Raw genomic sequence first — 22,922 nt, 5'->3', positions numbered from 1 at the left:
GGTGAGGACTGTAGATCACCACAGCCATGATGTTATTTCTGATTATATACAACCTTCTACAAAAATTCTATTGCTTTTATATACAACAGTTAAGCAAAATAAAGAAAGTACAGGAAAGAAGCCCCAAACATGTATCCAAATGTATTTTAATATTGGCAATTCAGTCACAATATCAGGTTCAGCTCAGCTTTTTAATACTCACCAGATGAACCTGAATGCCCTTTTGTTCCTGTCAGTCTACATTTCACAGCACATCATGTTTGCTCAATTGTTTTCTGTTTGTTTCATTCTTAGTTCCAGTTTATGAAGTTGTTGAAAAGCTTGTTAAGGGGCAGTGACGGGTTCAGAATTTGATGTAGCCTTGCTGTCACGTTCTTCTTCAGAATAGGCAACAGGTCAGATATTTTCTCATAGAACTTCTCTAATATATTCGTTTTCTGTTGTGGTAAAGTAAAAACTAGTAACAGTCAGCTGCAGCGTAAAGTGAGTCATAGCTTAGCAACTAGCGCTCAGTGTAATGATACTGTTATTGTAATGCCGCACCCCTGCACACACTGGGAGTGTTGATGGTATTGGTTGTCAGTTGGTTGTGACACTGCTCTGGTGGCACCTTGGTGAACTGCACCTGACCTGTGGAGAACACAGTAAGTGCACTGTGACATCACCCTGTCTTTTCCGTTAGTACTTTTCTCCTCTCTCTAATTCACACCTGCCACCCTCCAACACCCCCCCCCCCGGGTGTGTGTGTGCGTGTGGTGTGCCCCATGAGGGGGCATGGCGCCATGCCGGCTGGTTCAGGGGTCTCATCTGCTCCAGAATAATTACCCACTTTCCCCCTTGCACAGTGGGGCTTCTGCTTACCATGGTGGGGTCACACACACACACACACACATACATACATACACACACAATCACCATAATAGTGCTGCTCACAACCACCAGGTCCCTGTCTGGACAAGGTGGGGCGACTTGCTGGAGTCTCAGCCCTTATATTATACACACACACACACACCATTATGCTGCTCGTACAGATGGTCGAAGCCACCTGAGACACACAAGTGTTGTAGAGCTTTTTCTGATGTAAGCGTGTGTATGTGTTGGGGAAAGATGAGGTGAAGTGGACTGCACTGAGACAAAGACTGGGTGGGGTTGCTGTTATGACTCTATATGGAAGACTAGAGATGCTTCAGAAAATGTGGATCGTTTGCTCTTTAAACACAAGGGCTATAGCCATCTGCTGGTCAGTGTGGGAGCAAGCGCACACATTGACTCACAACAACACATACACTGACAGCACTAATTCCTCTGTTTTCCAGAGCGAGCTGTGTTGTACTCTTTTGATTAGAGTGAAGTGATGGATGAATAGAATGGTGTGTTGATAAAAATCAGCTGTTTGCAGCACATCCTGCCAGCAGCGCTTTTCTCAGATGGTGTCTGGCTGGGAATGTGTGCCTGTGTATGTGTAGGGGTGGGTGTGTGTCTACATGTGCATGTGTATTTTTGTGAATGACTATGTGTGCAAACGCTACGCTAGCATTCATTTCATTTACAGTCAAAAATGGCCATTGTTATTTGTTTTTCAGCATCGGAAAAAAAAGCAAAAATCACTTTTAATAGAAAATTACACTGTAGCCTCAATAACATTTTTTACTGTTACACACTCTGCCTTGATTATGACTTCTACTGTTTTTTTCTAATAGACTTGCTTACAGTTTCTCAAAGGCATCTGCAGGAATATATTCCACACCTTCAAAGTGGAATCAAAGCGCCTTGTCCATCCATATCTGGATATTTTGAAAAATGTCTTTTTTTCACTACATTTGCATGAAAATCTTCATCCACACCTGCAGAATTTTAGAAAATATGCAAACACTGTGTACATTGTCCTGCATCTAACTTTGGTTAATGACCATCAAGTCATATCTTTAGAGTCATTAGGGAATTTTTTGTATTTGTGGTCAAGGTGACGCCTCATTTACAGCAACTGAGCGCAGGTATGTTACATTCTGACGCCTCTGCACTGCAGTTTAATGAAAAAGTAAAGCCAAACATGATTATACCTCCCAAATCACCCCTAAATTGCTAAGCACAGAAAACTCCAGTCATCAGTCATTTTTCAGAGTTCTGCATACTTTTCATAAATGAAAACAGTTACAGACATGCAGAAGTTAACAGCTTGATGTGAGTGTTGTAACAAAGTTGCAAAAACAAGGTTTTTAAAACTCTTCACCATGGAGAGCATTTTCAAAACCTCAATTTTCAGTGAAAGCAAGCATTTGTTTTATATGAGCAGGAGGTGAAAATGCAGTAATAAAAAATATCTGTGTACATGTGGATGGGGCCTTAAAAGTTGGTGGCATTTTACGCTTCTCATGATCCTAGGAATCCCAAATTCATTCAGTGATGTTGAGATCTGGGCACAAGGATGGACAGTCCATTGTTTTGATAACACCAGCAGTTTGCTTGATTTGTGAATGTTCTTCTGTTTTTGGCTATTTCCTTTTCTCAGTAAAAGCTTATTGACAGCTATACATCTTTTCAAACCCATAGTGTTGAGTTTTATTCTTATATTCATTTAAAGCCAAAGAATAGTTTGCATGTATTTCTGTGGAAGTTCATGAGAATAGTGTTCCCTAAGCCAACACTCAACTATCTACAGTATCAAAACTCAAGTAGATCTGCTTTTTATTATCAGAGCATGTAGCATGCAACCAGAAGTTGATTTCCTATGTCTGCAGACATCCAGAATGGGGAGCTCACAGTGGTTCTCCTCAGTAAACACCTCACTTGAGTTTCATGTCTTTTGTAATCTCCTGTTTAGGGGGACAACACCCTACACAACACACAATATCAAGAATACCACCCCTGACTAATATTTCAGTCTGCAGAAAGAGTTTCTGTTTCTTTAAATCAGTACAGTTTGTTAAAACTGAAAGAAGTAGCGCTACTGAGTCAAAGAAAGAAGAACATGCTGAAATATTGTGTGTATGCTCTGCTGTGAGTCAACATGTAAAGCCTGAAATAACAATTTAGAGAAAACTGAGATGAATTTTGAGTTTTTCGGACCATTTCATGTGTCTTTATGTGCAAATGTCAAGCACACAGGATCAAAAAAAAGGTCCAACTCGATGTTTAGGTCTTAAATGCAGATTCGACAATACACAGAAAAGATATGAGGATAACAGTAGATCATTTACTTACATCCTTAGATGACATGTCTTCACCAAGTTTTGATTGAGTTCTGTTTGAATACTCTCAACATGCTCACAATCATCAGATTCATCTGCTTGGGGAAGGGGTCCAAATTATAACAGGCATTACAATAAGTGCTTGTTGTTTGCAGTTGCGGATTTCTACCAGAGAGGTCTCCAGATTCCCAAAACTTAAATAGTATAGAATTTCTATGATTGAAGTATATTATTAATACACACAAAGAGACTAGAGTTACATGGTGCTCCTGTAGCGCAAACCAGCTCATATCTGCCACATACTGCTATGCAAATGATTATGTGTACACTGGCCTTGTGATCTAAATTTGAAAAAAATCATAGATTTCTTCTGAAAGCAGCCTGGCAATGCTATTTGACCAAGAATAGATCACATAAAAACAGGGGCAAACATTATCCTACCAGTTGCATTCTAATGTCTGTATTTCATTCAAGCTAGACAGCACCTGAGTTTGACCAGGGAGGCCTGAATTAGATACAGACCTTAGAATGTAACTGACATAACCTTTGATTCATAGTGTTCATATTTAATGTGGTATGCACAAATTTCTTGGCTTGGACCTATTTAATGGTATATGTAGGTATGTGTGTGTGTCCCCATGTGTAATCTGTGTGGAACAGTGTGTATAGATAATTACTAAAGCTTCAGGCCCTTATGACTGACCCCTGATGAGTGTCCCTGCTGTTGACCCTTTCTGCTCTCCACTCTACAGGCTACCTCTCTCCATAACATCTCTCCACACAAACATCAGCCTCCTGCTGTGCTTCACAGAGCCGGGAGACCCCCCAGCACTGCTCCAACCTCACTCTACTGCAGCCACTCGTGGTCACCACACACACCATGACACTGCTTATGACACAATTACTGTGTGGCTTATTTCAGCCTCTGTGCATGATATTCTTACAATAGATACTTTGTACTTCACTGTCTAGTGCCTGTGTTTTCATAAGTGGGTTTTATCTCAAATCCAACACTAACGTTTTGCTCTAAACAGAAATGGCATTTCATTTTGTAGCACATCACCTTATTGAATTGTTCCTAAATAGTTTCTGTACAAACAACTGTTTTAAAATTTTAAAAATAAAAAAATATGGACAAAGACAACTTTCTCCCCAATCGGATATGACTAAACTCTAGAAAATTGGATTGAAATGGGAAAATATCAAACATTTACACTGATCAGGCATAACATTATGACCATTGTTGTTTCTACGCTCATTGTCCATGTTATCAGCTCCACTTACTATATAGGTGCACTTTGTGGTTCTACAATTACAGATTGTAGCCCATCTGTTTCTCTGCATAGTCTGTTAGCCCCCTTTTACCCTGTTCTTCAGTGGTCAGGACCCCCATGCACCCTCACAAAGCAGGCACTATTTGGGTGGTGGATCATTATCAGCACTGCGGTAACAGTGACATGGTGGTGGTGTTTTAGTGTGTATTGTGCTGGTACAAGTGGATCAGACACAGCAGTGCTACTGTGACCACTCACTGTCCACTTTATTAGACACTCCTACCTTGTCAGTCCACCTTTAGATGTAAAGTCAGAGATGATAGCTCATCTGGTGCTGCACAGTTTGTGTTGGTCATCCTCTAGTCCTTCACCAGTGATCACAGGACACTGCCCACAGGACGCTGTTGGCTGGATATTTTTTGTTGGTGGGCTATTCTCAGTCCAGCAGTGACACTCAGGTGTTTAAAAATTCCAGCAGCACTGCTATGTCTGATCCACTCATACCAGCGCAACACACACTGACTCACCACCACCACATCAGTGTTACTACAGTGCTGAGCATAATCCACCACCCAAATAGTACCTGCTCTGTGAGGGTCCATGGGGATCCTGACCACAGAAGGAACAGGGTAAAAGGAGGCTGACGGAGTATGCAGAGAAACAGATGGACTACAGTCTGTAACTGTAGAATTACAAAGTGCATCTACATAGTAAGTGGAGTTGATAAAATGAACAATGAGTGAAGACACAAGGAGGTGGCCATAATATTATGTCTGATCGATGTACATCTGCTATTCTGGTGGCTCCTATACTTCTGTTAAGTGAGCTCTCCAGACTAGCACACCAATTCCATAGGGGGGGCAGCAGAAATTAACTAAAGGGGGGCCACCAACTAAATCTCTCTGTTGTTGGTTTTAATAACTTTGTCATTGTTATTATTAAAAAATGCATGCAAGTCAGTAGGAGGAAGCTTGTGTTTGCTTTATTCCACAGAAATCATTAGGCCTTCTCTGAAAACCTAGAAGTCCCTGAAGGTTCCCTGCTAGAAAAGGAATGTAAAACCTGTTACAAATACGTTCTCCAGAAGCCAGTGAGCACTCATTTCAGCACCTAGCTATTGACTTCATTCATAAGAGTTTTTCGGTTCAAGTTTTCTGTTTTTTTTTTTTTCCTTTACTTTTTTTTGTTTGGCATATGCCTGTGTTATATACTGTATGTGTTTTATAGTAAGCTAGTAACCTGTATTTTTCACAAGGCAGTGTGAGAGCATGTATCATGTTGTGTTAGTTCTTGTTAAAGCAGACTTGCTAATGTGCTCTGTGCTGCACTATACATTTCCTACCTGCTCTACAGCCTCTCTAGCCTGGTTAGCTTTGGCTGCGCTGGGGTACTCTTGCTGGGCTCCCCTGCAGCTCCTTAAGTGGTAATGCCCTCCAAATCTAGCTCTGCTTTCAGAACGGGGGGCTGTTAATCTCAGCTGTAATCTAAACACACGCACACGTGTGGGAGTATAAAGCCTGCTCTTTTTTAGTCTCTCTTTTACGATCGACAAATGTGCAGTGTTGCATTTAAAACTTCCCGACTGATGATATGGTGTTATGGTGTTATCCACCCAGTGTTGCCTGGAGGGGGTTGGCTGATGTTCGCCTCTGCATGCAGAAAGGCACACAGAAGGGAGTCGTTAAGAGTGTTCGACTGGAATACATCAGACTCTGTGTTTGCAGCCAGGCTATTTCTCTCTCTGTCTGTCTCTCTCTGCACTGAGTTTATGATCTCTGCTCTAATGAGAGGCTGATTTAGGTGCTGAGAGAGCTGTTTGACGACATGCCCGGCCTCTTAGTGCTAATACTGAACATGTCCCAGTGCGCTTATTAAAAGGATTGCGGCCCAGACTTCCCCTGAGTTTGTGTGTGTGCACGTACGTAAGTGTGTGATGAGATAACTACACACTCCCACAGTGCCCAGCTGCAGCATAAGAACGGTTACACATTTATAGTTATTCAAATTAAAACACAGGCCTTCATCTAGTTAAGGTGATGTATGTAAACTGCATGCAGCACTGCTTTTGATGAAGTGCTGATATCTTACTGCGGCAGTACCCTGCATGCACAATTTCCTAAGGATTAATATATTCACACAAACAAAGCGGGCCATAATAACAGCCAGTACAGGAAGGCCTTACACTCATCTGTCTGCAGTTACCTACTTAGCTAGCATTACCTTGGCAAAGTCAGAATAAGTGGTCATGTAATAGTGCTTTGTCACTTTATCACCTCATATATTACTTTACATGTTACCAGAAAAGACATAAGAGAAGACATAAGCAGCTCAAGCTCTAATAAATCTAGCATTCCCCCTGAGCGTGTTGCTGTGAAGAACTGTTCATTATTTTTCAAAAGACCTATGATGTGAATGCTTTATTTACATTTAGTTGCCTCAGCCCAAGTGATGAAAATGTATTTAGTTCACATTGTTTATTGGTTCTAGAGAAAGTAAACCTAAGTAAACCTTATATGCACAGCTTTCAAACAAGAATAATTTATTATTATCGTCGTGACAAAATGTGGCCTATGTAAAAGTTCACATTTTTTGTTTTATTTTTTTCCAGTATGTTGAACTCAATAGCACACCAATAGAAATTGTGCACTGAAATTAGCAGAAAATGGCATATTCAAGTGTGTTCTTTGTAGAGGATGTGTTAACTTTTTACTTTGAAAAATCAACAAAACATGCAAATTCACAAGAATGCTTTTACCTTGTGCACATGACTGTATATTCCTCTAGTAATCATACCAATTACTTCATATAGAATCTTACGTTATTTAACAGTAAAAGAGCTAACAGTCACACACATTCAGATAGACAGACAGAGAGAGAGATTTCATGCAATTTAGAATGGCCAACAAAAACATGAGCTCAGCACTAAATTACTACTAGAAATACCATGTGTTGCTAGCAGTACATGGCATTATTTTTTTCCAATATTTTGACTGAGACATAAGTATAAGTCAAGGTTAAAAACGGACTTTTTTTACTATATGTTGTCAGAATGTGCAGTGAATTTTTCCTTTGGTTCTGTGTTTCTATTATAGGTACAATATTTTGTTTAGTTGTTAAAATTCCAAAAAAGGTGTTTGATAATGTGTTGAAGCTGCATGCCCTCATGTTCCACACATGTTTATGCAGGAAATCTCTAATAAACAAGTCTGTGAACAGAGAAACAAAGGAAACCCTTTTGTTTATGTGCAACATCATGTGGAGGCATTGAAAAGGAGAAAGTGAGAGAGAGAGAGAGATGGACATGGCATCCCTTTTATTGTGAATTGTTTTGGATGCTGGAGGAAGAGAGAAGCTAAACAGAAGTTGTAGGATCACTGCAGGCATTTTGATGTGTGAAAAGGCCCCTTTCGCTTTGTTTGAAGTCGGCTTTTTCACAGGATCTCCTAGCATTTCCTCTAGCATTTCCAAATATCACCAAACCGCTTATTTAGCTTGTAGTAAACACACTTCCATCTATCTCTTTCTCTCCCCCACCCCACCCACTGGGAAGTGTAGTCCCCTGCTGTTGCTCTCCAGCTGCCTGTGTAGTTTCTTTCTCCCTTCTCATGTCCCACTCTCACACACACACACACACACACACACACACACACACACACGCACACACACATTAGATGCTCTCCAGCTTTCAGCCATCCTCACAATTCAAACAGCAGTGACAACAGCAGCAATTCAGATGCTCCAAACGAGTCCAGCAATTCAGATACAGAGAACAAAAACACCAGATAGTAAAACAGCCCCCCCACAGCACCACCACTAACACCACCTAGATTCTGAAAATTCCAGTGGTGTGACCAAGTAGTGGACAAAAGCCGGCGGTTTCTTAGTAACCGTGCTGTCCAATAGCTTCATTTTTGGCTGAAAGTGGGAGGCCCATGTGCACTTCCTGTTCCCCTCTTATCTGCAGACTTAACTAATGTATTCATTTTTATTTATCTATCAAGAACTTGAATATGCCAACAATGTTTTACTGTAGACCCTGAGGCCTGGTGACAAGACAAGACACTCTCTAGTCCCTACAGTCCATATATAGAGACTAATTAGCAGAAATGACCCATTTGGAATGTATTCTTTCTATGACGTCAGAAAAACCAACATGTTCACATATATCTGCCTATTCAGCCTATAGCTGTTTAGCTCCACCAATTTATCCTGAGATTATCAGGAATGTTTCTGCCTGGACTTCATTCACAATTAGGCATAATACAGGGCAGCCAATCAGAACAGATTTCATTTACCTATATATCGGTCTTAAAGGCAAATCAACATAAAGTCATATAAAAATTAATTTTGACAGTTTTTGGTGCATAAAATCACACATTATAAATGACCACCATGGAGCTTCTTGCTGTACAAAGCTGTGCAAACCTCACCTGCATGAACTGACCTTTCAGATCATACTGCTGCAATGACTCAAACTATTTAATTATAACCATTGCTTCATCCTTTTTTCCCTGTTTCAGTATTTTACTATTTTATACTAAGGTTGTTTGCCATCCGGTGTGGACCAGAGGAGGATGGACTCTCCTTTGAGTCTTGGTTCCTCTCAGGGTTTCTTCCTCCTGCTCGTAGGGAGTTTTTTCTTGCCACTGTTACCATTGGTTTGCTCATGGGGGCTTGGACCTGGATTTTTCTGTAAAGCTGCTTTGTGACAATGGCTGTTGTAAAACGTGCTATATAAGTAATCTTTGACTTGACTTGACTTGATTAATGAAGGAATAAAATGCAGAAAAATGCTGAGAATTATCTATACCAGTACACCAGTAGAAATGTCACATAGCAGTATTGATAAATAACAAAAGCCTAGTAACTACAGTGTATGTAATTTGCTGGATGGTTCAGATTGTTCTGAAAGAACAATCCTATGATGCTAATTCATGAAAATGAACTGTAAAGGGTTCCTTTTGGTGTAATTTCAACAGAAGAGAACTGAGCAAAAGAGCTCAATCAAAACCAATATCAGGTTTGTAAGGAAACGTGTTTAGGAACTTCATTAATGCTAACTTAAATATCATCTGCACTACAATATATTTGGAAAATCTCATTATATTGAATTTTATCAACACCATGTACAGCAGTATTATATCTGAACATAGCGCTTAACGAGGCCGGAAATGGTACACCACGTCCTTCTGTGGTGGGATATAATAGCTGCTTATGAAATCCCTCCTCACACGTGGCGCCAATGAGCAGAGAGAGGGAATGTGTCACTTGACAGTTCTGTGCACATATTCCAAACCGTTTAACCTTCAACACATTAAGAGGATGACAGGCAGCACTGTGAATAGAGACAAGAGAAGGAGAGAGAAACTGAGAGAGAGAGAGAGAGATAGAGATGGTACAGTTGGTGATGACCTCTATGCTTGATTGATTTGAGAATATAGACAAGATGTCCCCCCTTCTGTATGAAAGCTAGCAATTTTCTCCCTCATCTGGCCGACTTCAGGGGGAAGCCGCCAGCAGCCGAATCAAAGGGCCTGTCCTAGATCTGCTAACCGGGTTGAAAAACACCGCAATGGAGAGTGACATCTTGGTAACGGCCCTGCCTTTTAGCTGACAGCTTGCTCTCTCCAACAAACACACACACACTTATAGAGACCGAGTCAGATGCTTACTTGGATTGATACAAGTGCTAGCAACCACTGAGTGATATCCCTGTTCGCTCAGGCAAGCTGAACAACAAAAAAAGTTTTGTTCTTTTGTCCCTTTTTGGAGACTTTCTTCAAGGAGTTATGAAACATGCTCCCCTGGTCACTTGAATGACCTCAGCCTCCAGGCCCTGACCTGTCCTCACAGCTCTACCAGACACAGCCGTAGCACGCTGAGTGTTTTCCACAGAGATTGCGGGTAAATGCATGTATGTATGTATGTGTGTGTAGATGTGTGCGTGGGAAAAGGGCCTCTGCCGAATTGTTAAGCCACGTGTGTGCACATTATTGTCCAGGGGGCGTCGTTTTTTCCCCTCTGACACACACTGAGATAAATCTGTTTGGGAACGAGGGCACTGTACCACATACGGGAACACACCGAGCCATGGGCCACCATCATTTAGATAAAACAAATTGCCAACAGCCACAGCATGTGAGAGAGAGAGAGAGAAAAACGCTACAGAGAAGATAGAAAACTGTCCAAGTGGGGTTCTTCAAGCCCTAACCAGCATTGTTCTCTCCCTTTCTCTCTCTCTCTCTCTCTCTCTCTCTCTCTCTGGAGGAACATACAAAGCTATTTTCTCTAGCCAATAGCAATGCAGCAAAGCGGAGAAGGCAAGCAGTAAATTCCCACTGGGTAATTAAAATCAATAGCCAGGACTCGCTCAGTAGCCAACAAGGTCAAATGCTGAAGAGAAGCCAGGATAGTGCCCAAACAAAGAAATAAAAAAAGGAGCATTCTGTGATGTTTCATTAACCCTGCACAGAGAGAGAGGTGTTAGTCTGTTTGTGTGTGTGTGTGTGTGAGGGGGAGAGAGAGAGAGGGAGAGAGAGAAAGAGAGCGAATGAGAGAGAATGTTACTGGATGGATGGCAGGTGGTTCAGGATGCCCAAGGAACAGACATGGTCATGAACGCAACCCTACTCAAACTTTGGCCAAATACCAAAACAAACAAGACACCTGCCTTCTGTTATATAGTGTGTTCTTAATGTGTATGTGTGAATGTGTAACAATAAGAACACATTTTTTTTCGGAGGAACAAACTTAAATATTTTAGTGCACAATTTCTTTCGTTGCTGAGTCTGGCCTGTTAAACAAAAGATAAAAATTTTGCACATATTCATTTATTTTTTACACACAATTAGAAATTCAGCAAATAAATTGTAACGTGACAGTATGTTTAATTTTAGGCCTGTACCAGTAAAAGAACCCACTTATTTAAGTAATTGTGTGGAAAACCTAGTAAAACCATAGTAAATGGTTAAGTGTCTGTAGCCACTTAGCTTAGTCTGCTGCCTGATGCTGAGGCTGTGTCAACCTGTACTGGAGCTGAGACATGACAGTTTTTCCCAGATCTAAAGCTGTTTTAAGTTAAGTGATACTTTTTTTTAATCCCACATACGGGGAAATTCCACCTCTGCATTTAACCCATCCGTGAAGTGAAACACCACATACACACTAGTGGGCAGTGAGCACCCTCGCCCTATCCATGGTGCCCGGGGAGCAGTTGGGGGTTAGGTGTCTTGCTCAAGGACACCTCAGTCATGGACTGTCAGCACTGGGGATCGAACCGGCAACCTTCTGGTCACAGGGCCTCCAGCCCACGGCTGCAGTAACCTCAGCCCATATTTTATATTCTATATTTGTTTTCCTTGAGGTCCACTTATAATGTGGGTTATGTACTCAAAACAAACATAATTCATTTTTCCTTACCATTTCCCCACCTCTCTTTGTCCTTTAAAATTTAATAGGCTGTTTTTGGTCACTGTGGCTTTAAGATTCATATATGTAAATGACCTGTGTTCTGATTGGCTGTTCTACATTGTGCCTCATTTAAAGAACAGTTCAGACAGAAACACTCCTTGTAACTTCAACATGAATAGGTGGAGTGAAACCTTTGAATAGGTGTATATATGTAATTGTGTCTGTTTTTGTGACATTATAAATGTGGTGAAGTCAAAACTGTATTCTTTTAAAAAAGCAAGGGAAATTTGGTTTTCCTGCCCTTTAAAGGATTTTTGTGTGCCAAAGATACTTGAAGTAAATGAAAATGAGTGAGAATAAATGGCTGCAGGTACGAGTTAACTGTGTGTGTGTGCGTGCATATTAGGGAGGATATGGAAGGGACATAAGAGGGATTCATGTTGGTCAGAGAGCTGTGGGTCTTATGAGGGTATGAGCTGTCATGCACTAAAGGGAGTGTGTGTGTGTGTGTGTGTGTGTGTGTGTGTGTGTGTGTGTGTTTGTGTGTTCGTGTGTTCGTGTGTGTGTGTGTGTTGTGAATGAGAGCAGAGATCACACTGAAAAAGCACTTTGGCACTATTAGTATTCTGCTGAGACACACACTCATGAGATAGCAGCGCTTCACTCCTCCACCGCAGAATTTATCAGACTGGCCTCTTTTCTTTCACTCTTTTTTTTCCTTTTGCTCCACAGAGTCAGGCTAATTTGGTTTAATTTCAATTCAGCTGTTCACTTTGTTGAGGCAGCAGAAGCGTCAGGGAATTTGTTGGCATGCTTGCTTGTATTTTAGTTTCTGTGAATGTGCGTGCCTGTGTATGTAACTGTCTTCTGAATGTGTTTTTGCCTGAATGTCTGCTAGGGCTGCGCAATATGGACAAAATGCTGGTATTGTGATTATATTGCTACACATTGCAATTGTGATATGATGCAATATTTTATGGCATCAGCGATGGTGAAGACATGGGAAATATTGTACTTTAAAGGCAAATGCTCTGTTATTGAACAGGCAGCAAGAGAGAACGGCCGTTCAGTGCTGTTGAAACACTCTTACTTTCAACACAAGTCAGTGTAAAGAGATTTTATTCCAAATGATTTTAGAGCATTTCTCAGTCCATTCTTCCTGTTTTTTTCACACAATATAAAGGACAGCTGATATGTTGAAATGATGAAATGAAAAATGGAGATACAGGGTTTTCTTTGGACGGTGACAATATATTTCCCACCTCTATTGTGCAGTCCTAATACATTGATGCAAATGATAAAAGTAAGTCCCTATCACTGAAAACTAAATATCCCTCACTTTTATGAAATAAAGAGGTTTGCCATAGTATGTAAACATTGACAAAATTTCAAAACCATTCACCACAATCCACACAGTCCATATCTGTGAACTTAATATGTTTCTGTGATGTCATGAGAACTAACCTTTACATCTATTCACCTACAGCAGTTTAGCCCCACTCATTCGTGTTGAAATTCTAAGAGTGTTTCAGATCTGAGTGCTTTTTGAACGAGGCACATTACAGGACAGCCGATCAGAACGGAGTTCATTTATCTAAGCGGTTTTAAAGACATTGTAATAAAAACAGCCTGTTTAATTAAGGGATAAAGAGAGATTGGAAAATGGTCATATAAAATAACTAATGACTGTTTTCACACAGTGAACCTCAAGGAAAAATAAAATAGAAACAATGATTGAATATGGGCCCTTAAAATTCAGAGTGAACTGCTAACTGCTAAGTTAACTGAACAATAGTCTGTGTGTTACATCTGGCAACTTCTTATTCAAAGTCCAATAAAAGCTAAATTTTATGGCTGCCAGGTTATTTACTATTTTAAGGTAAACCATTTATTTTACAGGTCTGTGTCGCCTATAAATCACAGAGTTGAGTCGGAAATTGTGGGCTTGGAAGAGCTCAGGTTGATTTGAGAGAGTCGTTTCTTCTTCTTATCAGACCGCTGTCCACTAGCCACTGTGCTATCAGCTGCAATCTCTATCTGATCTCTCTCTCTCCCTCTCTCCTCATTCCCATTTTATCCCACCCTCTGATCATCCCTGTCTTTTTCATCCTCTTCTTATCTCCCTACTTCCTTCCTTCCCTCTCTCTCACTCCCCCATCCTCCTTTCCTTCCTTTTCCGTCGCCTGTGTTCTTTGTTTGTCCTTCATCACCTTTGCTATTTCTCCCTCTCTGTCTCTTTCCCTCCCTCTGGATTCCCACCCGCTCTCTCTCGGTCTGCTGATTGTCAGTATTCATCGTGTCCCTTAATGTCCGAGCCAGCCTCCATTTTCTCTCTACTGTTGCTCATCATGTTGTGGCTTAGAGCAGACAGCACCTTCCTCACTTTCACTGCATTGGTCATTCACACCATGGTCATTACAATACACGTCCTTTCATCAACAAATATCTTCCACAGATATGCAGTGCTGCATTATTCCTTGTTCACTTTTAGAAATGCGTCTTGTGTCGGTGCTGCAATGTCCTGTCTGTTTACTGTGTCTGTCTTTTTATTTATTGTATTTATTATATATTTATTATAGTTTCTAGCTTCATTTTTTTGTTTGCACATTATGTCTGCACATTCACACTTTGTACTTTTTGTTCCTTGTTGCACCGTGTTTTTCCTGGAGGAATGTAATTTCACTCCACTGTGTACTTGTACATAAATGGAATGAAAATAAAAGCCTCTTGACTTGACTTGACTTGACCGAGTTGGTTTTAGATTGAAGGCTGAAGTGAGTTTGAAAAGAGAGCAGAGAGAATTAAGGACACATTGTGCAATTTTACAATACTTTGGAAATTCATCTTTGGCACTGGCATAGTAAACATTACACGCTGTTGTCATTTGAGTAGTAATTGTTAGAAGAATCATTTTGCTGTACTATTCAAATGTATTAACTATGAATTTACTTGACATTAATATTCCAGTCCAGCTGCCAGAATTTTGTATTTGTTTCAGTTTTAAACAATGACAATATCATGGCAAAATAAAAACAAAACCAGACGATGAATATGACTGTGAATCATATTCAAATCATAAGAAAATATCTCATCTAGTACTTACAAACACAATTGTAATATTAAAAGTTTATAGTCTGCACTTTTAACACTTTCTCCACTTTTTCTTCACTTTTTTCAACTTCATTTTTTTTTCTGTACAGATTTAAAGTCAGAGTGATTTGATGTGATGTGAAAATGTGAATGGTTAGTCTGGCCTGATGCTTTAGACATTCATTTAGCTTTATTTTTGTTTTTGTTTTGTGAGGTTTTAACCAAAATCTCTTTGGAATGTCCATCAAGTGTTGCCTGGTAAAACAGGTGGAAATCTAAAGGTTTTCTTTGACTATTTTGCTTTACAGCACAGCATGGGATTTAAGAACTTGTGTAGGTTCAGTGGTGATTTTACGTTATAAAAAATGGCAATATTTGTGTCGTAGACATCACAATACCTGGTCTCCACTCACCACCATTATAAATAAATCGGGAAGTTTCACTAAAAATGACATTTTTAAAATGTAGTATATTTTCCCTTTAAACCATATAGGATAGATTGATTTACTTATTACTTCATGAAGAAAGTAATCAGGTAAACTGATGCTTGAAATATCTCACCTCCATCAACTGGGAATTCCCACTCAGAAAGTTGGAATGGTGTCCTCAACACCGAACTCAGGGTTGACACATCAGCACAGCTACTTCTCTACTTTTAAACAAGGTTTGCTTTAGATCTGTCAACGCACAGACACAGTAGCTGATTAAGCTGTGACATTGTCCTTAAAGTCCAGTGTTTTGAGAAGGTAAACACATCATGAACTTTTAACTTATCACTTATATCACTAATGTTGGGGTTAGTGCTCAGTTCAGAGCTCCAACTTTTCATTTCCAAGCCAAGTCAAATGCAGCATAATCTCATAATGCAGAAAAATCTGCATATAGCGTACTCATTACTTTATTTCTAAGGCACTCTCTAAAGCCCATAGACCCAAAGTAATTTCAGTACTTTATTTAGAAAGAAAGACATAACTATTCAGATTAAATGTCATTTGAAAGCATGTCATTATCTCTGCTTATACTCACACAGACAGTCATGCTTGATTAAAATTAGCTAATGCTATTTTGTAACATAGAAATACCCCAGTCGAAACAGGCCACTGGGATCTGTGCAGGTAGCACATTTGGATGCCAATGACCCATGAGGACTAGCATAGATGATCCACATAGACAAATATGTAAATCTACTTATATTAATAATTGTAATGATTGCAAGAATTGAAATTGTAATATGTTGTAATATACTTCATCACAGGAAAAAGCAATTACATTACTGTAACATGTTACTTTGTACTATGTAAGCCCCAAACACAAGCAATCAGCTAGAAACAATAACTATAAAAGATTAATAGCCATAGATATGATGACTTATTAGTACACTGAAACGATAGGACATTAGATGTACTATTCTTATTTTGCTCAGAGAAAGAAAAACAGAAAAGTTGTTCTGTTTTTAGTAGAGAGAGAGAGAGAGAGAGAGAGAGAGAGAGAGAAAGAGAGGCTTGTAGTAAACTGGGGAAGATGAGAATCTATAGGGGATGCGCTAGTGTCATATTTCACGTCTATGGATCCTGCAGCTGTATGTTTTTGCCTCCTTCCTCTCTTCTCTTCTCCTGCATTACCAGAGCTGATCCTGAGTCAGCTGGAGAAAAATGGTCCAATGGCCAGCGTCACTGCTCCTCTTCCTTGTTAAGAACAAAATGTGTGCAGTTACACTGTAGTTTATTTTCCCCACAAACAGAATCAGTCACTAACACAGCCTGCATTCATCTCAGAATGGAAATTGAGTGCACATTAGTATGGAGCAGTGGGCTCTCCAGTTGGTCTAGGCCTACAGAACAGTGTAAAGGGGCTTGAAGTGAATGACTGGCATGCAAAGTGAGTGACTGGCATGCAATAAAGCAATAATCCACTCAAGGCCATGTGTTACTTTTTAACCTAATGTAACAGAATCTCAGTAGGGAATCCCCAGCCTTTTTAAGACTTCTTTATGGTATCTAGGTAACCAAGCGAGGTCTCCCATTGGTTAAGACTTTAGGAGCTGAACTCCAAAGGTCTAACATGTTACTACCGTAATAATGTAGTTAGGAAGTGACAGAGGAATCAACCAATCACAGATTAATCTACAGTGAAAAGGACCAATTGTTTGAAAAAGAACATCACTCTGGGTTTTCTAGAAGTTTTAGATACCTCACTGACTGGAAGTACAAGTGCTAGCCTGAGGAATACACTTAAGTGAGTTGCTAGAAATTGAAAACAGTGGCAGCTCTATGCCAGGGTGAAATATGTTACTTTGTCTATTAGAAGCTTCAAGTAAAACATTGGAATGTCTTTTAAAAGACATTGTATAGGTGTTTTTTTAACTAGTTGTCAAATGTCAAGTTTTGACATTTATGGCCTGAACTGAAGACCTTGCGCTAGTATTCACCACTGCAGATTTCATTATCATAAAAAACTAAAATGCACCACTAAATACAGTATATTAAGGGCTCTCTTTGGTTGCAGGGCAACATAATGATCAAAGGTTCTTTCATCTAATTGTACTGTGCTTTAACATTAGTTAGATATTTAATAACATTAATACAGAAAACCATTGATGTATGTGATTATGTGTATGCATTTTGAGTATTTGCCAATAGCTAAACAGCGCAATCAATTCAATTTTTGATCTGAAAATGTTTGCTTTATAATACTTTTATTGTCATTGTTCTTTTACCATATTGTCATTCCGCAGCCCCTGAATATGATGCGTAGTGTTATATTAGAACCAAAATTAGCTTTCTTGTGAAATCTTAAAGAATTTTTTTTTATGCAAAGTATAAGCTTCCAAAAGCTTTGTTATGATGCTGAGGAAGCTGCTATGCCCAGTCTGGACCTTTGTGTTGCATGATAGGTATGGAAATTACTGGACATCATGGGAAGTCTCTGTGGAGTAACAGTTGGCAGAGCTGTTAGTATAAATATAGGCAAAGCACATAGAAGCCAGCATCCACTGAGAGCCAGGCTTTGTTTTTTTCTTCAGTGCACATCAAGTACACAGACCATTCCCACCTTTAGGTCCATTACTAAAAGATTTACAGGCGTCATCGTACTGACATTTTCTTTCTTCACTCTAAATGTGTTCCAATTTTACTGTGAGCTAAAGTGTTAGTAGGCTAAAAGGTCATGACTCTCTTTCTTTCTGTCTCTCTTCTTCCTCCCTCTCTTGTAGGCAAAGATTGCCAGCCAAGAATGTGTATTATTACCGCTGCCCAGACCACCGGAGGAACTACGTCATGTCTTTTGCCTTCTGTTTCGACCGAGAGGATGACGTGTACCAGTTTGCCTACTGTTACCCCTACACCTACTCCCGCCTGCAGCACTATCTGAGCAGCCTCGAGCAGCGGAACCTAGACTACCTAAAGAGAGAGCAGCTGGGCCTCAGTGTGGTGAGTGTGAGAGTGTGTGTGTGAGTGTGTGTGTGTGCTTGTTTGTTTGTTTCATTTCATACAACACATTACACAATGTTAATTAAGGATATAGGAAAACCGGAGCAAATATTGAAAATTTACACTATTGTGCAAAAGTCAGAGACCACTTTTCATTTACTTCATCTCCATTCGAAACAGCCATTAATTTGTCAACACCAGGAAAAAAGCAGAAACCATACAATTAACAGAAAAGTAGCCTCAACAACTAAATATATATTTTCAGTATTTAGTGTGTCCACTCTTTGTCTTTATTACAGCTTCCATTCTTTTCAGGAGACTTGCTTTCAGCTTTCAATAAAATCTGTAGGGATTTTTTTTACCAGGAAGTTTGTTGCCTTTTCTGCTTCTCACAATCCAAATAATCCCAAATGTATTCATTGTTGTTGAGGTCTGGGCTCAAAGGTGGCCAGTCCATTGTTCTGAAAACACCAGCAGCTTCTTTGATTTATTAGAACATTTTCTTCTTGCCCTATTTCTTGAGTAAGGGCTTCTTCCTTTCAGACCCATAGTGTTGAGTTGTTGTCTCAAACAGATGTGAAAAGATGCGCAGAAACACCTGTGGATTTTTTAAATCTTAAGCAAGAATGGATCTTGATTTTCTCCTCTTTGTCAGAGATGAAAGCTTTAAGTGTTGTTTTTTGTCTGATGGCTTTTAAGTCATATTTTGAACTCTAGTTTTGGAAGCTCATATTTTTTTTACTTATTTTCCTTTTACATTCCCCTTGCTTATGCAAGTAGTTTGTCTTATATGTAATAAAAATCTATTTGACTATTTTGATTTGACTGTAAATGAAAGGTTGAGCTTTGACTTTTACACAGTGTACATGTATATGTATAGGGTTGGTGGGTTGCTTTAAAATGTATTTGGTTACAGGGAACTGATTACCTGTGTAAAATGTAATTGTAACCTGATCCATAGGAATACTAAATTAAAGTAACATAATCTGATTACTTTCCATTCATTTGGATCGCTTGTCCTTAATGTGACATAATTAAATAAAGTCAATTCAGCTTTTTCATCAAGAATCTTGCTTGACACAAGGCAAACTGGAAAATTGTTCTGTTTTATGAAACAAAACAAGAGGTAGGTAACTTTATTGTCTGTTTATTGCGTGTGCTATGTGTATGTCCATTTGTAAATTGGGTATTCAAAGGTGAGATGCAGAACTACCGAGAAGGTAAGACGTAAGAAGCTAATAATGAGCCTCATACAAGTAGTCACCAATTCACACATTGCAATAGCAAAATGGACAAATCTAGTTAGAGCAATATATGTAAATATTTCAGACAAAGATGACAAATTTACACAATATAAATATTGGATCTGAATGTGTGCTCGTGAGCAGTGGAAATGATGTCAAGCTCAGAAATCAAAGCACAGCTCTTCAGGAGAATGATTTTTAAGAGGAAAATAAAGAGAAGCAGTGCACTGAGACTAAAGCTATTGAATGATCCAGTTCTTTTGAGCTCAATAACTATGTAAGTGCAATACAGCTGAAACTAGACTACTCTCCTGGGATTTTGCCTTACTTTTAAAAACCTGTTGCATACTATGCTAAAAGATCCAGTAGACAACTTCTTTTGAGACCCCTCGTCATTATAATACTCTTATTAACTCTGAAATCTCTGTCAGGTCATCATTAGTATAATATCTGCTAAAAGGCTGGTAGTGGTCATGCTCCATTCTGGTGTCTTGTTTGGACTTCAACGATCGCTGTTTGTGATATAATTTATAGACGCCCACTTATCAGCTCTTCGCAGTTTCGGCAGTCCACACAATGCGATTTTAAGAGGCAAGAGCTTCACATGAACTAATGAGAGCTGACTGGCTTTGTTACAAATAATGATCATTTATACATTTATACATTTTAAACATTTTGCACCTATCATTGAAAAACTATTGGAGAAAGAAATCAAAAGCTAAAGTGAAACTAAATTTGCCACTCATGCCGGGGAGTCTCCAGCTCCCCCTGCAACCCAGAAGGATAAACGGCTTAGAAGATGTATGTGTGTGTGCCTGGGAGTGCTTTCTTTTCTATTTTATCAGCTCCACTTACTTTATAGGTGCACTTTGTAGTTCTACAATCAAACAAACACAGCAGTGCTGCTGGAGTTTTTAAACACTGTGTCCACTCACTGTCCACTCTGTTAGACACTCCTACCTTGTCAGTCCACTTTGTAGAGACAATAGCTCATCTGTTGCTGCACAGTTTGTGTTGGTCATCCTCTAGTCCTTCATGTGTGATCACAGGATGCTGCCTGCAGGATGCTGTTGGCTGGATATTTTTGGTTGGTGGATTATTCTCAGTCCAGCAGTGACACCAAGGTGCTGTGTCTGATCCACTCGTACCAGCACAACACACACTAACACACCACCACCACATCAGTGTTACTGCAGTGCTGAGAATGATCCACCAATGAGGGACCACTGAAGAACAGGGTAAAAAGAGGCTAACAAAGTACACAGAGAAACAGATAGACTACAGTCTGTAATTGTAGAACTACAAAGTGCACCTGTGTAGTAAGTGGAGCTGTAAAATGGACAATGAGTATAGAAACAAAGAGGTGGTCATAATGTTATGCTTGATCGGTGTAGTTAGTTACACATACACATTTTCTAAGCTGCTCATCCTTCTAACAAAATGTATTAATCAAAATAAATATACTTGAGGTTGTATTGAACACTGACAAATCAATTTTGAACACAAAATAGAAGAGCATGATCAAATTAAAATGATTTTATTTACATGACATCTGTAGTACATTTTTGATGACTTTGTACATAAAGTCTCCCAAGCAGTTAACTGTTTTGAATTTATATGGGGGAATAACACTGTCTGTGTTTTCTTTGGGCAGTTTAGTTGTAACAGCTTGGTAAAACCAGCCCAGCCATGTGGAGCCTATACTTTAGCCTGGTTAGCCTGTGAGATATTTACATAACACAGGTGGGTGATTGAACTCAGTATTTGAGGAACACTAAAGATTTAAAAAATTCCATAATGGTACAAAATCAATCTTCAAGGTGAAGATTTTCAGATGAAGTTGCTATGGGAATTGGAGATGATGACCAAACACATTAAAAGGATTATAGAACATTTTACCTGATGGTAGGTTTTGCCCTGTGCTTTCCTTGATAGGTACATAAACTTGTATAATACACTTGACACCTATGTCCTGACAGGATATTAAAACAATTGTGTGTGTGTGTATGTGTGTGTCAGTCAGTTTACAGTGGTACTCACTTTTGATGGAATGGACAAATAAAGAATTATTCTCTCAAATGTTAATACTGGACAACCTGAGGATTCAATTCTGGTTTTATCATCTTTGTGTTTTTTTTCTGTGTATGTTTCTACTAAAAGATCTTTAGGGCATGTGGTGTAGCTCTATGAACTCCAGCTCCTCCATTTCACTTCTAGATATCTACACATGCATAGTGTGCTTCTATATCTGCTCCCGCCCAAACCGACTCCTTCTCCCCAAAGGGACTGTGTATGTGCGTGTGTTTGAGATCAGAGCGCTCAGCCTGCGCTGGCCCAGGTGCTGGATCATGCACAGCGCCTGCAGTGCTGTCTCTGCTCTTATCAAATAATTGTAGAAGAAAAACTCATTAGAAATGCTTGAAAGATTAAGACCCGTTTTCATTTTTTCCATCACTTCCACGTTGTCAAGGAGAGCTAGGCTGCAAGGGCCTGCGATGAAAGGACGTTTATTGATAAGGAACGTGGCATCAGTTTAGAAAAGAAGTCCGCTTCTTATGAAATGTGATTTGAATGGGTAAATTATACGGGGAGGGATAAATTGAGCAAATTTGCATCTCAACGATTGCAGTTCAGAAACAGAGGTACTGTCTGCTCAACAGCAAATGAACCGCTGCTTACAAAACCTAGAAAGTTAAAACATCACGGCTTTTTTGCTGACGGGAAATCTTATGAAATACACTTCAGTGCATTAGTGTAGTGCCTGCACTGCTGGGCAAGCTTGAGGTCAGTTGTTATAAATCTGATGCTTAATGTGAATGTGGTTTTTGTGTGTGGAGATGTCAGGGATGTAGGTAAAGAAAAATATTTTATTGAAAACACAACACTTTTTAAATTGCTTTATGAATTAATCTTATCGTAAACTATCTTAGTCCATTTCCCTTTCAATTAGAAATAATGTCAGTGACATAACTAATGACTGTGCTTTCATTCCCATGCAGTCACAGTCGTACATATACTGAGATTGTGAGGATAAAGATGTAGTGAAAAGCATATGTATAATTCACAAACAGTTGTATGCAAAAGTTTGAAAAAAAAAATGACACGTTTTGTTGTTTTTCAAAGTTAAAATATCCCCTACAGAGAGCACACATCTCAACATTAACATTTTTTATTTCATTATTTTTATTTTATTTCCTGAGTAATGGGGTCCTGTGCAAAAGCATATAGTATAAAAAGACATATTTGATGTTTTTTTGTTTTTCCAAAATGTTAAACACTAAATAAATA

At 39.4% G+C, this 22,922-nt stretch overlaps 1 protein-coding gene across 1 annotated transcript in view; it reads left to right on the top strand.

Annotated features, from left to right (window-relative positions):
• Positions 1-22,922, top strand: part of agbl4 (ATP/GTP binding protein-like 4) — a 495,015-nt gene that overhangs the window by 245,612 nt on the left and 226,481 nt on the right. Inside the window, exon 5 of the mRNA XM_017693529.2 lies at positions 18,174-18,390. Coding sequence (XP_017549018.1) covers positions 18,174-18,390 — 217 coding nt within the window. The remainder of the gene's footprint in view (positions 1-18,173; positions 18,391-22,922) is intronic.

This window comes from Pygocentrus nattereri, chromosome 28, assembly GCF_015220715.1.
Source record: "Pygocentrus nattereri isolate fPygNat1 chromosome 28, fPygNat1.pri, whole genome shotgun sequence".
NCBI lineage: Eukaryota > Metazoa > Chordata > Actinopteri > Characiformes > Serrasalmidae > Pygocentrus > Pygocentrus nattereri.
The sequence above is the reverse complement of the archived record's forward strand: the minus strand, read 5'-3'. Positions and strand labels throughout refer to the sequence as shown.